A 15,959-nucleotide genomic window follows, 5' to 3' on the forward strand; every position below is an offset into this window, starting at 1 on the left:
TAAGATTGCCTTCTGAGATAATGTTGCTGAGCAAATGTATACTTTTTAAAAAGTGAAGCATTCCATACATACAAAAAATTTTTAAGAATATAATGAACTGTCCTGTACATAGTACCAGGTTTACTAAATCTCAGTATTTTCATCATATGAGCTTCAGAGTTTTCAAAAGGAAGTAAAAAAAGATTTTTTTTTGAGACAGGGTCTTGCTCTGTCACCCAGGCTGGAGTGTAGTAGCATGATTACGGATCACTGCAGCTTTGACCTTCCAGGCTCAAGCAATCCTCCTGCCTCAGCCACCTGACTAGCTGAGACCACAGGCACATGCCACTACACCCGGCTAATTTTTATTTTTATTTTTATTTTTTGTAGTGATGGGGAACCACTATGTTGCCCAGGCTGGTCTCAAACTCCTGGGCTCAAGTGATCCTCTCGCCTTGGCCTCCCAAAGTGCTGGGATTATAGGCATGAGCCACCACACCTGGTGGTAAAATATTATTGATAGCATTAAAGCCTCTATGTGGCACTTTATAATCTCACTCATGTCTCTCTCCAGAAGAAAAGACCCTCTCGAATTTAGAGCTGATCACTCCCAAACATGTTTATGTACACATACCTAAACAATGTATGGGATTTTTTGGTAGTTTATTAAATTTTATATAATGCTTATACAAATAATTATAAAACTTGCTTCTGTTTTTGTGATTTGTCTGTGCTAATACATATCACCCTAGTTCATTAATTTTAATTTCTGAGGACTTTTTCATTATATAATACACAATTTATATGTCTAATAAACAGCTGAATTGAGATAGAATTTACATATCATAAACAGTACATACTTAAAGTGCAAATTTGACAGTTTTTCAAATATGTATGCACCCATGAAACAGTCACCACAGTCAAGATAATAAACATATATATCATGCCCCACAATTTCCTCCTGCCCCTTTGTAATTAACTGTGCCCGTCCTTTCCTGTCATCCCATCCCTAAAAGCAATCATTGATTTGCTTTTCGTCACTGTAGATTAGTAGAAAGTGCCGTTTCTCGAATTTCATATGAATCTACTCATACAGAATATACTACTTTCTGTCTGACTCCTTTCATGCACCTTAATTATACTGAGATCCATCCATGTTGTTGCATTATAACTAGTGTAACTAGTTTGTCCCTTTTTATTGCCAAAGAGTATTTCATTGTGTGATTATGACACAAATTGTTTACCCATTCATCTGTTGATGGACTTTGGGCCATTTCTAGTTTGGGGCTATTACAAGTAAAATTAACATGAAATTTCACCTACAAGTCTTTTTTTTTTGTTTTGGATAGGGTCTCACTCTATCACCCAGGCTGGAGTGTAGTGGCACCATTTCAGCTCACTGCAACCTCTGCTTCTTGGGCTCAAGCGATTCTCCAGCCTCAGCCTCCTGTGTAGCTGGGATTACAGGAGTGAGCCACCAACACCTGGCTAATTTTTGTGTTTTTTGTAGAGACAGGGTTTCACCATGTTGCCTAGGCTGGTCTCAAACTCCTGAGCTCAAAGCAATCCACCTGCCTCGGCCTCCCAAAGTGCTGGGATTACAGGTGTGAGCCACCGTGCCCAGTCTTACCTACAAGTTTTGTATGGACATAGCTTTCCTTTCTCTTGGTAAATACCTAAATGGCTGGATCATATGGTAAGTGTATGCTTACTTAAGAAACTGCCAGCTTTCCAGCATGTACTACTTTCATTCCCACCTCCAGCAGTTTGTGAGAGCTCTGGTTCCTTCACATTTTTGCCAACACTTGGTATGCGCCATCTTTTGAATTTTAATTATTCTAGTAGGTAGGAAGCAGTATCTCATTGAAATTTATTTTGCATTTCATTAATGACTAATGATACTGAACCATCTTTTCATGTGCTTATTTACCATCTGTGATGGTTAATACTGAGTGCCAACTTGACTGGATTGAAGGATGCAAGTATTGATCCTGGGTGTGTCTGTGAGGGTGTTGCCAAAGGACATTAACACTTGAGTCAGTGGGCTGGGGAAGGCAGACCCACCCTTAATCGGGTGGGCACCATCTAATCGGCTGCCAGCGAATATAAGCAGGCAGAAAAACATGAAAAGGCAAGACTGGCTTAGCCTCCCAGTCTACATCTTTCTCCCATGCTGGATGCTTCCTGCCCTCGAACATCGGACTCCAAGTTCTTCAGTTTTGAGAGTCGGACTGGCTCTCCCTGCTAGCTTGCAGACGGCCTATTGTGGGACTTTGTGATTGTGTAAGTTAATACTTAATAAACTCCTCTCTCTCTCTCTCTGTATATATCCTATTAGTTCTGTCGCTCTAGAGAACCCTAAGTAAGACATCATCCACACCTCTTCTTTGGTAAAGTATTCAAATCTTTTATGCATTTTGGTGAAAGGCTTGTTTCCTTATTAATGAGTTTTGAGAATTTGTTATATATTCTGGATACAATCCTTTATTAAAATAAATAATTTGTAAATATTTTCGCCTAGTTTGTGGTTGGTGTTTTCAGTCTCTTAACAGTGCATTCTGAAGAGGTTTTTAATTTTGACGAAACCCAACATATAAATATTTTCTTTTATGGATAATGCTTTTGTCATTTTGTATGTAAAGAATCTTTGCCTAACCCAAGGTCAAGATCTCCTCCACGTTTTCTTCTAGGAGTTTTACAGCTTTTACCTTTTACATTTAGATATATAATCAATTTTGAGTAAAGTCTTGTATATAATGTGAAGTATGGATCAAACTTCATATTCTTACATATAGATATCCAATTGCTCCAGCAGCAGTTACTAAAAAGACAATCCTTTCTCCACTGAAATTGCCTTTGCATCTTTGTTGAAAATCACTTGTCCATATATGTATGAATCTACTTCTCAAGTCTTTTTGCTGATCCTTTGATCTATTTGTCTATCTTTATACAAATACCACCTTATATTGATTTCTGAAGCCTTATAATAAATCTTGAAATCAGCTGATGTTAGTTCTCCAACTTTGTTATTATTTTCAAAGTTTTTTTTTTTTTTTTTTTAGACAGAGTCTCTCTCTGTCGCCCGGGCCGGAGTGCAGTGGCGCAATCTTGGCTCACTGCAAGCTCCGCCTCCCGGATTCACGCCATTCTCCTGCCTCAGCCTCCTGAGTAGCTGGGACTACAGGCGCCCGTCACCATGTCTGGCTTATTTTTTGTATTTTTAGTAGAGACGGGGTTTCACCGTGTTAGCCAGGATGGTCTCGATCTCCTGACCTCGTGATCCGCCCGTCTCGGCTTCCCAAAGTGCTGGGATTATAGGTGTGAGCCACCGCACCCGGCCTATTTTTCAAAGTTTTAAACGATTATGCTATATCCTTTGCATTCTAATATGAACTTTAGAATCGGCTTGTCAATTTCTGCAAAATAACCTGCTGGAATTTTCATTGAGATTATGTTGAATCTACAGGTTGATGTGGAAAGAACAGAAATCATAACTGTTCTGAGTCTTTACCCCATAACATGATACATGGCTTCATTTTTTAGTCGTCTTTAATTTCTCTCAGCAATATTTTGTAGTTTTCAAGGTCTTTCAAGTCTTACCCATCTTTTGTTAGATTTATCACTAAGCATTTCATATTTGTGAGGCTGTTTTAAATGGAATTTTTTTAAATTTCAATTTTCAATTGTTACTAATATATTGAAATGAAATTGGCTTTTGTATTGTGATCTTATTCTATGTCAAATGTTTCGGTCTTTGCTTTATGGTTGTTTTTTTAAAATTGTTTGGTCTACAAAGAAAAATCCCTCCTACTCTGGGATCATATGTATGTTTTCTGTTAATGTGGTTCTGTTAACAGATATTCTGTAGTTGAGCCATCCTTGTATTATAAGAATAAAGGCTATTTTGATGTGTTTAATAAAACACTGATGGATTACATTTTCTCATATTAAAAAAAATTTTTGTGTCTATATTTATGAGTGATATTCTCTCACTCTAGATTTTTTAATGTTGTATGTATTTGGTATCAAGATCATACACTCTACATAAAATGCCTTTTTTCTATTTTCTGAAGTAGTTTATATGAGAATGAGATTATTAGTTCCTGGAACTTCTGTTAAAGTAAGCTATAGAACTGTGGGAGGCTGGTGCCATTTTGGGGCAGAAATGCAAGTTGACGGACATTTTCAATGACTTATTAAATGTCTTCTGCTTTGAAATTTTTGGTTTATTCAGGTTTTCTACTACTTCTTTACGTAAGTTTTCAAATTATTGGCATGAAGACATTTACACAATTTTCTTATGTTTAAAAAAGTCTGTATTGTATTTATGGTGTATTTGTTTATGGGGCCCCACACTCTTTTTTCCTTCATCAGCCTTAACTACAGATTGGTCTTTTAAATTATTTTTTACAAGTAAAACTCCTCCTGATTAAGGGCTGGCAAACTTTTCCTGTAGAGGACCAGATAGTCAATATTTTAGGCTTTGAAGACCACATACTGTCTCTGTCACACATATATTGTTTGTTTTTATTTTTTTTTAACAACCTTTTAAAAATGGGGGAAAAGGCACTTTTTTTACTCACAGATGTTTCAAAATTAGGCTGCGAGTTGTTCTTTGCTGACAGCTGTTCTTGTTTGTTTCCTGTTTTTCTTTCATTTACTTTTCTTCCTTTATTTCTTTCCTCTGCTTTCACTGGGTTTATCCTGTTGCGCTTTTTCTAGCTTTATTTGAAAGCTAATTTTTTACTTTTAGTATTATCTTTTTTGGGGGTGGGGGGACAGGGTCTTGCCGTGTTGCCCAGGCTGTTCTTGAACTCCTGGACTCAAGCAATCCTCCTGCCTCGGCCTCCCAAAGCGTTGGGACTACAGGTGTGAGCTACCATGCCCAGCCTCTTTTTCAAAAGAATTAAAGCCTGTAAGTTTGCCTTCAGATACTTTTTTGCTGCTTACTACTTATGATATATTATGGTTCTTTTACTGTGGTTTACTTCTACATTTAAAAAATATCACTGTGAAGATATATTTATATATGAATAGATTTTAGTGTCCAAAAACTATAGAAACTATTATTTTATTGTTGATAATATCTAATGAGATACAGTGTGTGGTCTTAGAGGCAGGGTTCTATGGTATTCAGTTTTTGAAATTTGCTGAAATACTTGCTTTCAACCAAGTGCATGATTGTTATTTTAAAAATGCCCCATGTGTAGGTTTTCCTATATACTTTCCTATCTTTTGAGTTCAAACTCAGTCGGCATTTGTCAAACTTTAATGTCACTCAGACATAAAAGAATGCCTTTTATGGCATTCCCAAGGTGGTGACCAAAACTCAGTTTCCAAATTTCCACTGCAGCTGAGTTTTCTTTCTAATTTCAATATCTATATTTTTCCCTCCAAAACTGCTAATTTGTTGCTTTCCTATCTATTTTTTTATTTCATTTCCTTCTTTTGTGGCTTCACTTTTTTTGCTCTTTTGAAAGAGAAGTTATTCCTTCATTTCTTTCTTTGAACATCTTAAGACTACTTCTTTTAAAGTCTTTTTCTTATTTTCCTATAAAATTAATTTTATCTGGGGTAAGATAATGTTGTCTGCTGATTTTGTTGGCTGTATGTTTAGGAATTTAAGATTTCTTTATATACTTTGCAATTAAACTTAGAGTTTCAGTTTTAAAGGGAAGTAATTTATAATTCTTTCCTCTCTCACCCTCCTTGCTCAGCCTACCCTGCTCTGATAGTTTTCCAGTTGCCTTCACCTGGCCCTTGAGGTCATTATTCAGGAATCCCATCCTTATCTCTGTGCTCCTGTTCTGTGTGGGTATCAGAAACAGTGTGAACACAGGCTTCAAGCTAACAATGTGACTTGGCTAAAAGCTATGATACGAGGGAAAGGTTGGCAATAATTTTTGACTGAAGCATGAAGCCTTCTATAGCCCATGGCATTAAATAATGAGCCTGATTTCCATTCCCCATCCCATCTGGAGCACTTCTAGGTCCTTTCCCCAAAGCTTCAAGAACTATTTATCCACAGGAGCTGACGCCAAAGCTACTTTGGCCTCTTCCAGACCAAATCCCAGTAGCCTGTATCCTCAGCCACAGTCATGGCTTTTCAGTTTTGTCTCATTTCTGGCCTGTGGAGATGTTTATCTTGTTTTTGGTCCAGATATATGTCTTTGCTTTTGCATTTTATTAAGTTCTTTATTACTGACATGTATTTGGGGTAGAACGAGTGCACCGAAGCATAAACTCCATGCATCACTATGGCTGGAACTTGGGGACACCTGCACTATTCTGATCTAGCTCATGAGAGAAACCCTGGTGGTGGGAAGTCCAAGCTAAGTAAGAGAAGGGAAGGCAAGCTAGCCAGGAAGTTGTGGTGGAGTGCCCTTGCAGGCTGAATAAGAGCTCTCAATGCTGCCCACATCCTAATCTCAGGAATCTTTGAATATGTTACTCACATGGCAAAAGGGACTTTACAGACATGATTAAGGATCATGAGATGGGGATGTTACCCTGAATTATCCAGGTAATCCTAATGTAGTCACAAGGGTCCTTATAAGAGGAAGGCAGGAAGGCCTGTGTCAGAGAAGACGTGAGGATGGGAAGAGAGGTCAGATTGATACAAAGAGACCATGAGCCAAAGAATGCAGGCTACCTGTAAGAGCTAGAAAAGGCAAGAAAAAATGGATTTTCCCCTAAAGCTTCCAGAAAGAAACAGCACTGCCAAAACCTTGACTGTCGATTTTGTTTAACCCAGTGAGGTCGATTTTTGGATTTCCAAATTTCAGCACACTGAGATAATAAATCTATGTTGTCTCAAGCCACCAAGTTTAAGGTAATTTGTTATTGCAGCAATAAGAAACTAGTAAGAGTAAGGTGCAAAACCTCAATTAGAGAGGAAGAGGAAGTGCTTTTTCAAAAAAATTATTTATTTATTTATTTTTTACTTTGAGATCTATTGCATGGCATGGTGAAACCAGCAAATCAATAATAATGTATTATACAGTTCAAAATCACTAAGCAAGTAAATTTCAAATGTTCTCACCACAAAAAAAGGCTTTGAGATGATGGATATGTTAATTAGCTTGATTTAGTTATTCCATATTTCATCCATAAATTATAACATCACTTTGCACTCCATAAATATACATAACTGTTTGTCAATTTAAAATTAAAAATGAAAATAAACTAATATGTGTATTGAGAGCTAATCTCTGCATGCAACCATGTAAAGATAGCAAATTACCTTCTGTATGCATATGAATAATTAATTGTGACTGTACTTCAGGTGGCCATGTGTCTGAGAACCTGGAATATTTCTAAAATTAAGAGATGTGCACCTATGATGCACGATGATGATGGAAGATGAAATACATCCTGTAAGGATTCCAGATGGACACTCAGTGCTCTTCTAAATTGGACAATTGGTATGTGGGGAAAAGTAGCTTTTCGGCACATGTGAGTCCTTGGCCAGGGAATAATTTCATGTTAATCTGTTAATCTACTATACCAGCATCAATAACTATTTGATTTCACTATTTTTTCAGATCATTTTAATAATTTATGTGCATAAATATTTTGTAATCTATATAGACAGAGTAATCTAAAACATTGTACAATATTAGAAGGTACCTGTTAAATTTTGTGGAAAACACAGAAAACCACATACATTAGCCATGGTTATCTCTGTGTTTCACTTAAAACTTGCTAGTATGTTTTAATTATACATATTTTGTTTTAAAGTACAACTATGAACAATAATAATAGAAATGCATGAATTTATTGGATCATAAATAAACGCTTCTATTTTTAAAAATCCATAGAAAAATTATCCTTGGCCAGGCATAGTAGCTCGTGCCTGTCATCCCAGCATTTTAGGAGGCAAAGGCAGAGGCAGGTGACTTGCTTGAGCCCAGGACTTCGAGACCAGCCTAGGCAACATGGCAAAACCCTGTCTCTACAAAAAATATAAAAATTAGCCAGGTGTGGTGGCCCATGCCTGTAGTCCCAGCTACTCAGGAGGCTAAGGCAGGAGGATTGTCTGAGCCCGGGAGGCGGCAGTTGCAGTGAGCCATGATCGTGCCACTGCACTCCAGCCTGGGTGACAGATAAAGACTGTCTCAAAAAAAAAAAAAAAAGAAGAAAAAAGAAAGAAAAATTATTCCTGAATGTGGCAGAGAATTGGGTAAAATTAAAAGGATCATAAGTATTTCAATAAAAACATGACTAATTTTAAAATAGAATAAACTGATGGATTATAAAGTGACCAACAGTTTGTGAATGAATTTTGAATAAATAAGAAAGCGGCTATAAAGAATGTATGTCAATTTATCTTAAAAATATAGTTTGCTGTAAAACAGTAGGAAATTAAAACATAGAAACATTAGAAAAGAAGTACTATTACTATATCTGCAAAGGAGTATATGATATAGTGAAACCCCAGGGGTTTTGGGACCATGAAGTTATACCTGTATACATTTCCTCAAAAACATGGGAAAGTATTTCATAATTTCTATAAATAAAGTCAGATTCATTTTTAATTTATGTAATGCTATGCTAGTTGCTAGGATATCACAATGAATACAAAATGAACTCTGCCTCCACAGAACCCACCTTCTAATAGACAAGTGAGATAGAAAACAATGGCCATGATAGACAAGACCTTTATGCTACCTCCTGGCGCTGGGCAATGGAGCAGCCCTTGTATCACAGGTCTTCGCAGGAGACCATAGTACAAAGAAAAGGATGGAGAAAAAACTGCCAAGCAAAGGCCTTTTAACTAAGTCTTAAAGACTTAGGGGGAATTATAGAATGTATAGGAAAAGAGGGTTCTGAGCATTTCCAAAGTCCCTGGAGTGTATTAGGATTTATTTTCTCCAGGTAGAGAATATGAAATCTTCTGCCCTAGAAATCATACCTTCCCTTCTTTGATCTTGGTTCCAATAATCTGTCGTCTTTGCTGAATGATCTCAATGAGAAGATCACACTCCTCTGTCAATTTGGCTTCTTGACGTGATGCATTGACCTACAGGATAAGTACAATGGTAAGTGTTAATTTGGCCTTTGTTTTTCAGTTAAGTGCTATTTTTAATGTATACTAGGATGTTTCTAGTAATCTCTGAAAAGATATTTTAAATGTTAACTCTTTGTCCGATTACGCAAGGATGGCAAATATAGGACTTACATGGCCACTTCCTAATTTGCATCCTTGGAAAACATTATTATCCAATGACAGCAGTCTTTTCTACTAAGCCAGACTCAGCTGCAGAATCTTTAACATAACATGTACATAGCCATTACCAATTAGTTGGAAAATGATGTGTCATGTGAAATATATTTGCAATTCCTACTTTTATATTTTAAAAAAGTATCAAATTTGCCCTGTTAAACATAAAAAATGTAAGTTAAAAAAACAATCAATATTATTCTTTTATGGAGGACAGATTACTATCAATCTCTTTTAGACAAATTTTCCATAAGCAATGTAGCAAGCTTGTATCACATTTAACATTTCTCTTAAATACAAACATCAATTTTGTATCTAATCACTATAAAACATAAAAAGCACAAAAAGATGGTTCAATAGTTTATTAATCTTATGACATAATTTAAAATTATACTCCTAGTATACTTCTGAAAGATCAAGGTTCTACAACGAAAGTGTACCATTCATGTGGAAAGGTGGATCATTAGAGTGGCTTGTATTTGAAGTTTTTGTGACTTGCATGCAAGGGAGACTTACAATTAGCTCATTCTTGGCAACTAGGCCTGGGAAATACTCTGCACATGCTGTTTCCTCCATCTCATGACAATTCTGAAATGCTTATTCACAAACAGAAACCCAGAAACCACAGCTGTGAGAGATGGAGATAGCAGGCATGAGGTTTATTATTTTAACACAGCCACAGGAGAAGTTGCAATGTTACAAAGAATGACAATGGCATTGATTATTCTAGCATATCTCAGGGAGGAGACATGGCCCAGTCCCTAGCCTTTTTGATTTGGAAGGCTTTAATTGGAGTAATTTCATTCTCTATGAATGAGATAAACTGGAAGTAGGGTCATGAGTTCAAGATAAAAATCCACTGATGGCTGTTCACAGAAACCATGTCCTGTTTCCAGAGGCCCAGGATTCCCTGAATTTTATTCCTGATCATTGTTCAGACATAACATAGAGACTACTCAAGACATCTTATTGAGAAGATGATGGTCATTGGCCATTTGCAGTAAACCATGAGATTATGTCCTATATCAGTTTAGCAGACAGAGTTATTTGCTAAATATTTGTTTAATGAACAAAGAGAAAAATTAAAAATGCATTGACTGAGAAGTACAAATGTGGAACTCAGGCTAATATTTCAAGGAGGATAATCATTAGGCTTCATTTCTCTTATTGTTATTTTTATGTCATCATTTCTAGTTCCCCTTGAGGTTTCTCAAATAAATTTAGCTATTGACATATTTACTTGAAACTTACACTCAGTAAATTTCTTCTGTTTCCTTTTGACCTCAAACTGAATTTAATAACTGACTACAACTGAGTTATGAAAAGGATGGGACCATATTGATAACATGAGCACATTATGATGGAGGAAGTAAAATTTCTAGAAAGTAGCACTGACGAAGCTTCTTTGCTTGACCAAACTTTAGTGTTGAACTTTCTCCTGGGCCCTTCTGTGCACTTTCTTGTAAACCAGTTTTACCAAGAACCCTGCTGAGTTGGTTTAGCCAGAATCCTCCATCTCCAGATCTGATCACTCTCAGTATCTGATTGGGTTCTTCATCCTTCACCACGCCCCAGGGGATGTCTGATCAACTTGGCCTACCTTCAGCAAGAATCCTTTTAGGTCAGTTTAACCAGAATCTCCCTTACCCCTGATGTTTCCTCTTAGTAATTTTCCATCCACTTACCATCACCCTGCTCCTTGGCTGTAAATCCCCACTGGTCCACGTGACATTGGGAGTTGAGTCCCATTCTATACTGAGGTCTCTTTCCCCTTATTACAATAGTCCTGAATAAAATCTGTTTTTACAGCTTTAACTACTGTCCAGCTCTAGTTTTTCTTTGACAGACCCCACACTTGAAAAGTATCTACTAGAATAAACCCGAAGAGCTAAGTTGTACTTGAGAATACGAGGTAAATCTGATAGAATGTAAGCTCCATATGGGCAGGGATCTTCAGCTGTTGTATTAAATAAGGTATCTATCCCAAGCACCTGGTGCCATGTCTGGCACAAAATAGGCATTCAAAAAATATTTGTTGAATAAATAAATAGGGAAAATGACCTTCCAAGAAGAGACAGGGCAAAAACGTAATGGAGCAAGTAGTTATCACTAGTAATCACTCAATATGCAGGTAATGGATTGGTTTCCAAGGACTGTGTAGACATAAAATTATGTCCTAAGGATTGTTTTATTTGAGGGGGAGGGAGGAAGGGAGTTGATTTTTTTTGAGACAGGGTCTTGCTCTTGCTCTATCACTCAGTCTGGAGTGCACTGGTGCCATCACGGCTTACTGCACCCTCGACCTCTCAGGCTCAAGCAATCCTCCCCCTTCAGTCTCCTGAGTAGCTGGGACTACAGGCATATGCCATGACTCCCGGCTAAATTTTTTAAAAATGTATTTTTTTGTAGAGACGAGGTCTTGCTATGTTGCCCAGGCTAGTCTCAAACTCCCGGGCTCAAGTGATCCTCCTACCTTGGCCTCTTAAAACTGCTGGGATTACAAGAGTGTGCCACTGCACCTGGCCAGGAATTGATTTTTTAAAACTGCCTTATTGGAATATATTTCACATATCATAAAATTTGTCCATTTAAAATGTGCAGTTTTGTGGTTTTTCGTGTGTTCACAGATGATTTCATGTGCAATCGTCATCACAACCTAAGCCTAGAACATTTTCAGTGCCCAGAAAAGAAACCCATAATGTGTGCAGTCACTCCACATTTTCCCTACCTGCCCCAGCTCCAGCCCAAGGCAACCACTAGTCTACTTTCGGTCTCTTTATGGATTTGCCTGTTCTGGACGTTTCATATAAATGGAATCAAATAATACATAATCTTTTGTTTGGCTTCTTTCACTTAGTGTAATGTTTTCAAGGTTCATCTGTGTGGTAGCATTTATCAGTACTTCATTCCTTTCTATGCCAAATAATATTTCATTGCATGAACAGGCCACTTTTTATCTCTTCTTTAATAGATGCACACTGATGTTTCTAGTTTTTGTTCACTATAAATAATATTGATATGAACATTCATGTACAAGTTTTTGTGTGCCCATATATATTCATTTTTCTTTGATATAGGGGTGGAATTGCTGGGTCACATAACTGTGTTTAATGTTTTAAGGAACTGCCAAGCTATTGTTCAAAGTGGCTGCATTATTTTATATTCCCATCAGAAATACATGAGGGTTCCAATTTCTCCACATCCTTGTTAATGCTTGTTATTGTATGTCTTTTTAATTTAATTTTATTTTTAGTGGGTGTGAAGTGGTATCTCATTGTGGTTTTGACTTACATTTTCCTGATGGCTAATGATGTTGACCATCTTTTTCGTGAACTTACTGGACATCTGTGTATCTACGTTGGAGATATGACTATTCGGATCTTCTGCTCCTTTTGTAATTGGGTCATTGTCTTTTAATTAATAGAATGTATTATTTCTTCACATATTCAGAATACAAGTCCCTTATCAAATATGTGATTTGCAAATATTGCCTCCTGTTTTGTGGGTTATCTTTGCATTTTTTTTATGATACCCTTTAAAGCACAAAACATTTTTAAATTTTAATGAAGTTAATTTATCTACTTTTCTATTGCTACTTGTGCTTTTGTTGTCGTACCTAAGAAACCATTGCCTATCCCAAGGTCATGGAGACTTACTGTTCTGTTTTCCTCTATAAGTTTTATATTTTATATTTAGGTCTATGAGCCATTTTGAGGTCAGTTTTGTGTATGGTGTGAGGGTAGGCTTCTAACTTTATTCTTTTGCTTATGGATAGCCAGTTGTCTCAGCACAATTTTTTGAAAGACTATTCTTTCTTTCACTGAAGTGTCTGAGAACCTTTGTCGAAAATCAATTGACCACATTGTGAGGTCCTCAAGTTTTAATGTTGTCACTAACATATTCCACACTTCAAGCTCTTCTGGCTTTGACTAAGTCCAGTGAGAACCCACTGCTAATTCTAGAGTATGGGCTGTGAAATGAAATGTGGTGTGTAATATACCCACATGGTGACATTAGGAAAATCTTAGGCTATCTCCATTTGTGAGTTTTCCTATTTTGTAAAATGAGCTGAATAATATCTGCTCTCTCAGCCATGTGGAATTATTGTGGTGAATACATGAAATAATATATGAAGAAACACCTAAACTTATGAAGCCATTGACAAATCTGAGGTACTGTTGTCTGCATTGAGAAGGGATTTTGTAAACAGATTATGATTTAGTTTAGGGTCCATTCACTCTCACAATCATTGGGAGTTGAGTTACTGCATGGTAGAAAAAGTATCCCAGTTGCCATTGTAATATGGGGCTCAATTTAATCCAAATTTTGACTATTTGATTTACAGAATGGATAGGTTTGCTTTACCAAAAAAGTGGGCTGAAATCTTCTTTGTTGAGGCAAATGTGTTTTGAGAAAACTGAATCACAATCACCATCACCCCAAAATGTAAATTCCTAGAAATCTGGGAACAGGATCTATTCATTTTAGGCCAAGTATTTTTCCTAGATCTTTCAGGGAATACAGATTTAGCTTTCCTTTTGAAACCAGGGAAGTTGAATCTTGTTTTCTACTTTGATGAATTTCCAAATTCTTGTAACTCTAGTATTCTTATATTCCAAAAGATACAATAAAACAAGTTAAATACTATTCTATATTTCAAAACTTTTTCTACTACAAAGAAGTTTTCCACAGTTTTGCTGTTTCATGTGTCACTTAAACAAAGAATTAACGATTTGATTGGACTTTCTCATTAATTTCTATTAGTTCAAATATGGCAGGGTTTATTGGTTACTTGCAGTTATGTTCTGGTGTTTCTAGTTCCCAGGTTTGGTTTGGAAGCTAGCAGCTCCTGGTTATGATTTTTGCTTTCATTTCTGATTCACATCTTTTGATTCAGAAATCATTGTGGCTGATGGAAGTGCTCTGAGGAGGGCCAATCTAAGGATGCAGAAAACAAGTTCAAACTCTTCTTTCCACTTTTGTGCCATCAGTCTCCTCCTTGGCCCCTAAACTAACGGCAAGAGTGAGATGAAGATAATTAGGAAAGATGTCCAGTGGTGGGTAATTACTGTCTCCTGCCTTTGGACCACACTGGAAATGGGGCACTTGACTTCTCAGGACAAAATACAGCTTAAAATTAGGCCTTCCTGGCCGGGTGCGGTGGCTCACGCCTGTAATCCTAGCACTTTGGGAGGCCGAGGCAGGCGGGTCACGAGGTCAGGAGATTGACACCATCCTGGCCAACATGATGAAACCCCGTCTCTACTAAAAATACAAAAATTAGCTGGGTGTGGTGGCGCATACCTATAATCCCAGCTACTCGGGAGGCAGAGGCAGGAGAATCACTTGAACCCAGGAGTCGGAGGTTACAGTGAGCCGAGATCTCAGGCCAGGCTCCTCAATACTATGGTTTTTTCTCACCTCAAGTACACTCATGAGCAAATATCACATTTGCCCACCAGTATGAGAAACTCAGTCACTTTCACCTCATCTCATTTTTGGCCTCACCCATATGCTCAGCACATACCTTCTCTACATCTAGAGTCAGTTTTCTTTCGCGTCTTGAAATGCATCTTCTCCCCATCAGTCTTGCCTGTAGGGAGTTGCTGACCCACTTTCTCCTATTCCTAGGGTAATATTGCTGCTTCTCTCTGCCAATGACTTTCTGATCCTTTACAGTCTGATGAAAGAGATATTACAAAATTGAATAATGATGTGAATGTAGAAGCAAAACAATCATATCTGGCCTGCCTAGTCCTGAGATGGAATTCAGCATTGAGGGTCACTCGGCTTCATTAATGCTCATATCTGGCACCAATAATCAGTTGCAGTCCCATGTAAGTTGCCACTGGGTGCACGGTTTACCTTCCCTTTCTAGAAATGCAGTTACGCGTAATCATTCCCCAGATTAGTTAATGATGACATAAATGGATTAGCTATTTTCTCGAGAGCACTTGGTTAGCAACGCCCAAAGTCTCCCTGCTAAGTTTTATGGTGTAATAGTGTTACAGTGTTTTGAGGAATGGGTGGGGTAAAGAGGACAATTATTTTTTTCCTTGTCATATATGTATAAACATTAAAGGGATTTAGTTACATACATACACTAGAAATTGGACTAGGTGTCTGTGAAATGTTCTTTAGCAGTCTGTAAGTGGTTTTTAAGTATTATTTCTAAAACCTGGCTCTTTTAATTTGACTTGTATTCAACTGCAAAATGAGATGTTCAGTGCAGAGTATAAACATCATTAGATTTCAGACATGTGGGCTTAAAATCTTTAGAAATATTTGGAACTCTTAGGATGGAGCATGAGTGAAGGAAAAAAAATATCTGGCCAGTTTTCACAGGTGAAATTGAACTAGCATGCATTTTAGAAACCCTCATTTTCTCACTTTGCAGTGCTTTATTGAAATAAGTTAGCCATCCATAGACTTTCAGAATACAGCCTTATAATTCCTCTTGTGAAAATGACACACTGACTTGATATATCACTTCTTATTCGTACACAGACGGAAACACTGAAGTAAGCTTGGGACAGGATAACCCCAATGTGTTGGAGACAGGATATTCTATTTCTGGGTGTTGAGAAGAGGATTGCTGCACTGCACAAATCCAGAGGCTACTATTCACTTTGAATTCCGCAAGAATGGTAGACCCCTTGAGTTGTGCCTCTCTCACCCTGGCCCACCATTACTGCACTCTTGAAATTGCACCATCAAACTGTGACCCCTTTAGTTTAAGATTCTGAACCTCGCCATC

At 37.3% G+C, this 15,959-nt stretch overlaps 1 protein-coding gene across 11 annotated transcripts in view; it reads right to left on the bottom strand.

The window, feature by feature from the left end:
* MID1 (midline 1) overlaps positions 1-15,959 on the bottom strand; it is a 388,305-nt gene that overhangs the window by 41,179 nt on the left and 331,167 nt on the right. For all 11 annotated transcript variants that reach the window (XM_055377019.2, XM_055377024.2, XM_063702812.1 and 8 more), the window contains exon 4: positions 8,894-9,001. In XM_055377019.2, the coding sequence (XP_055232994.1) occupies positions 8,894-9,001 (108 nt within the window). The remainder of the gene's footprint in view (positions 1-8,893; positions 9,002-15,959) is intronic.

The sequence above is a fragment of the Gorilla gorilla genome, chromosome X (genome assembly GCF_029281585.2).
Source record: "Gorilla gorilla gorilla isolate KB3781 chromosome X, NHGRI_mGorGor1-v2.1_pri, whole genome shotgun sequence".
NCBI classification, from domain to species: Eukaryota; Metazoa; Chordata; class Mammalia; order Primates; family Hominidae; genus Gorilla; species Gorilla gorilla.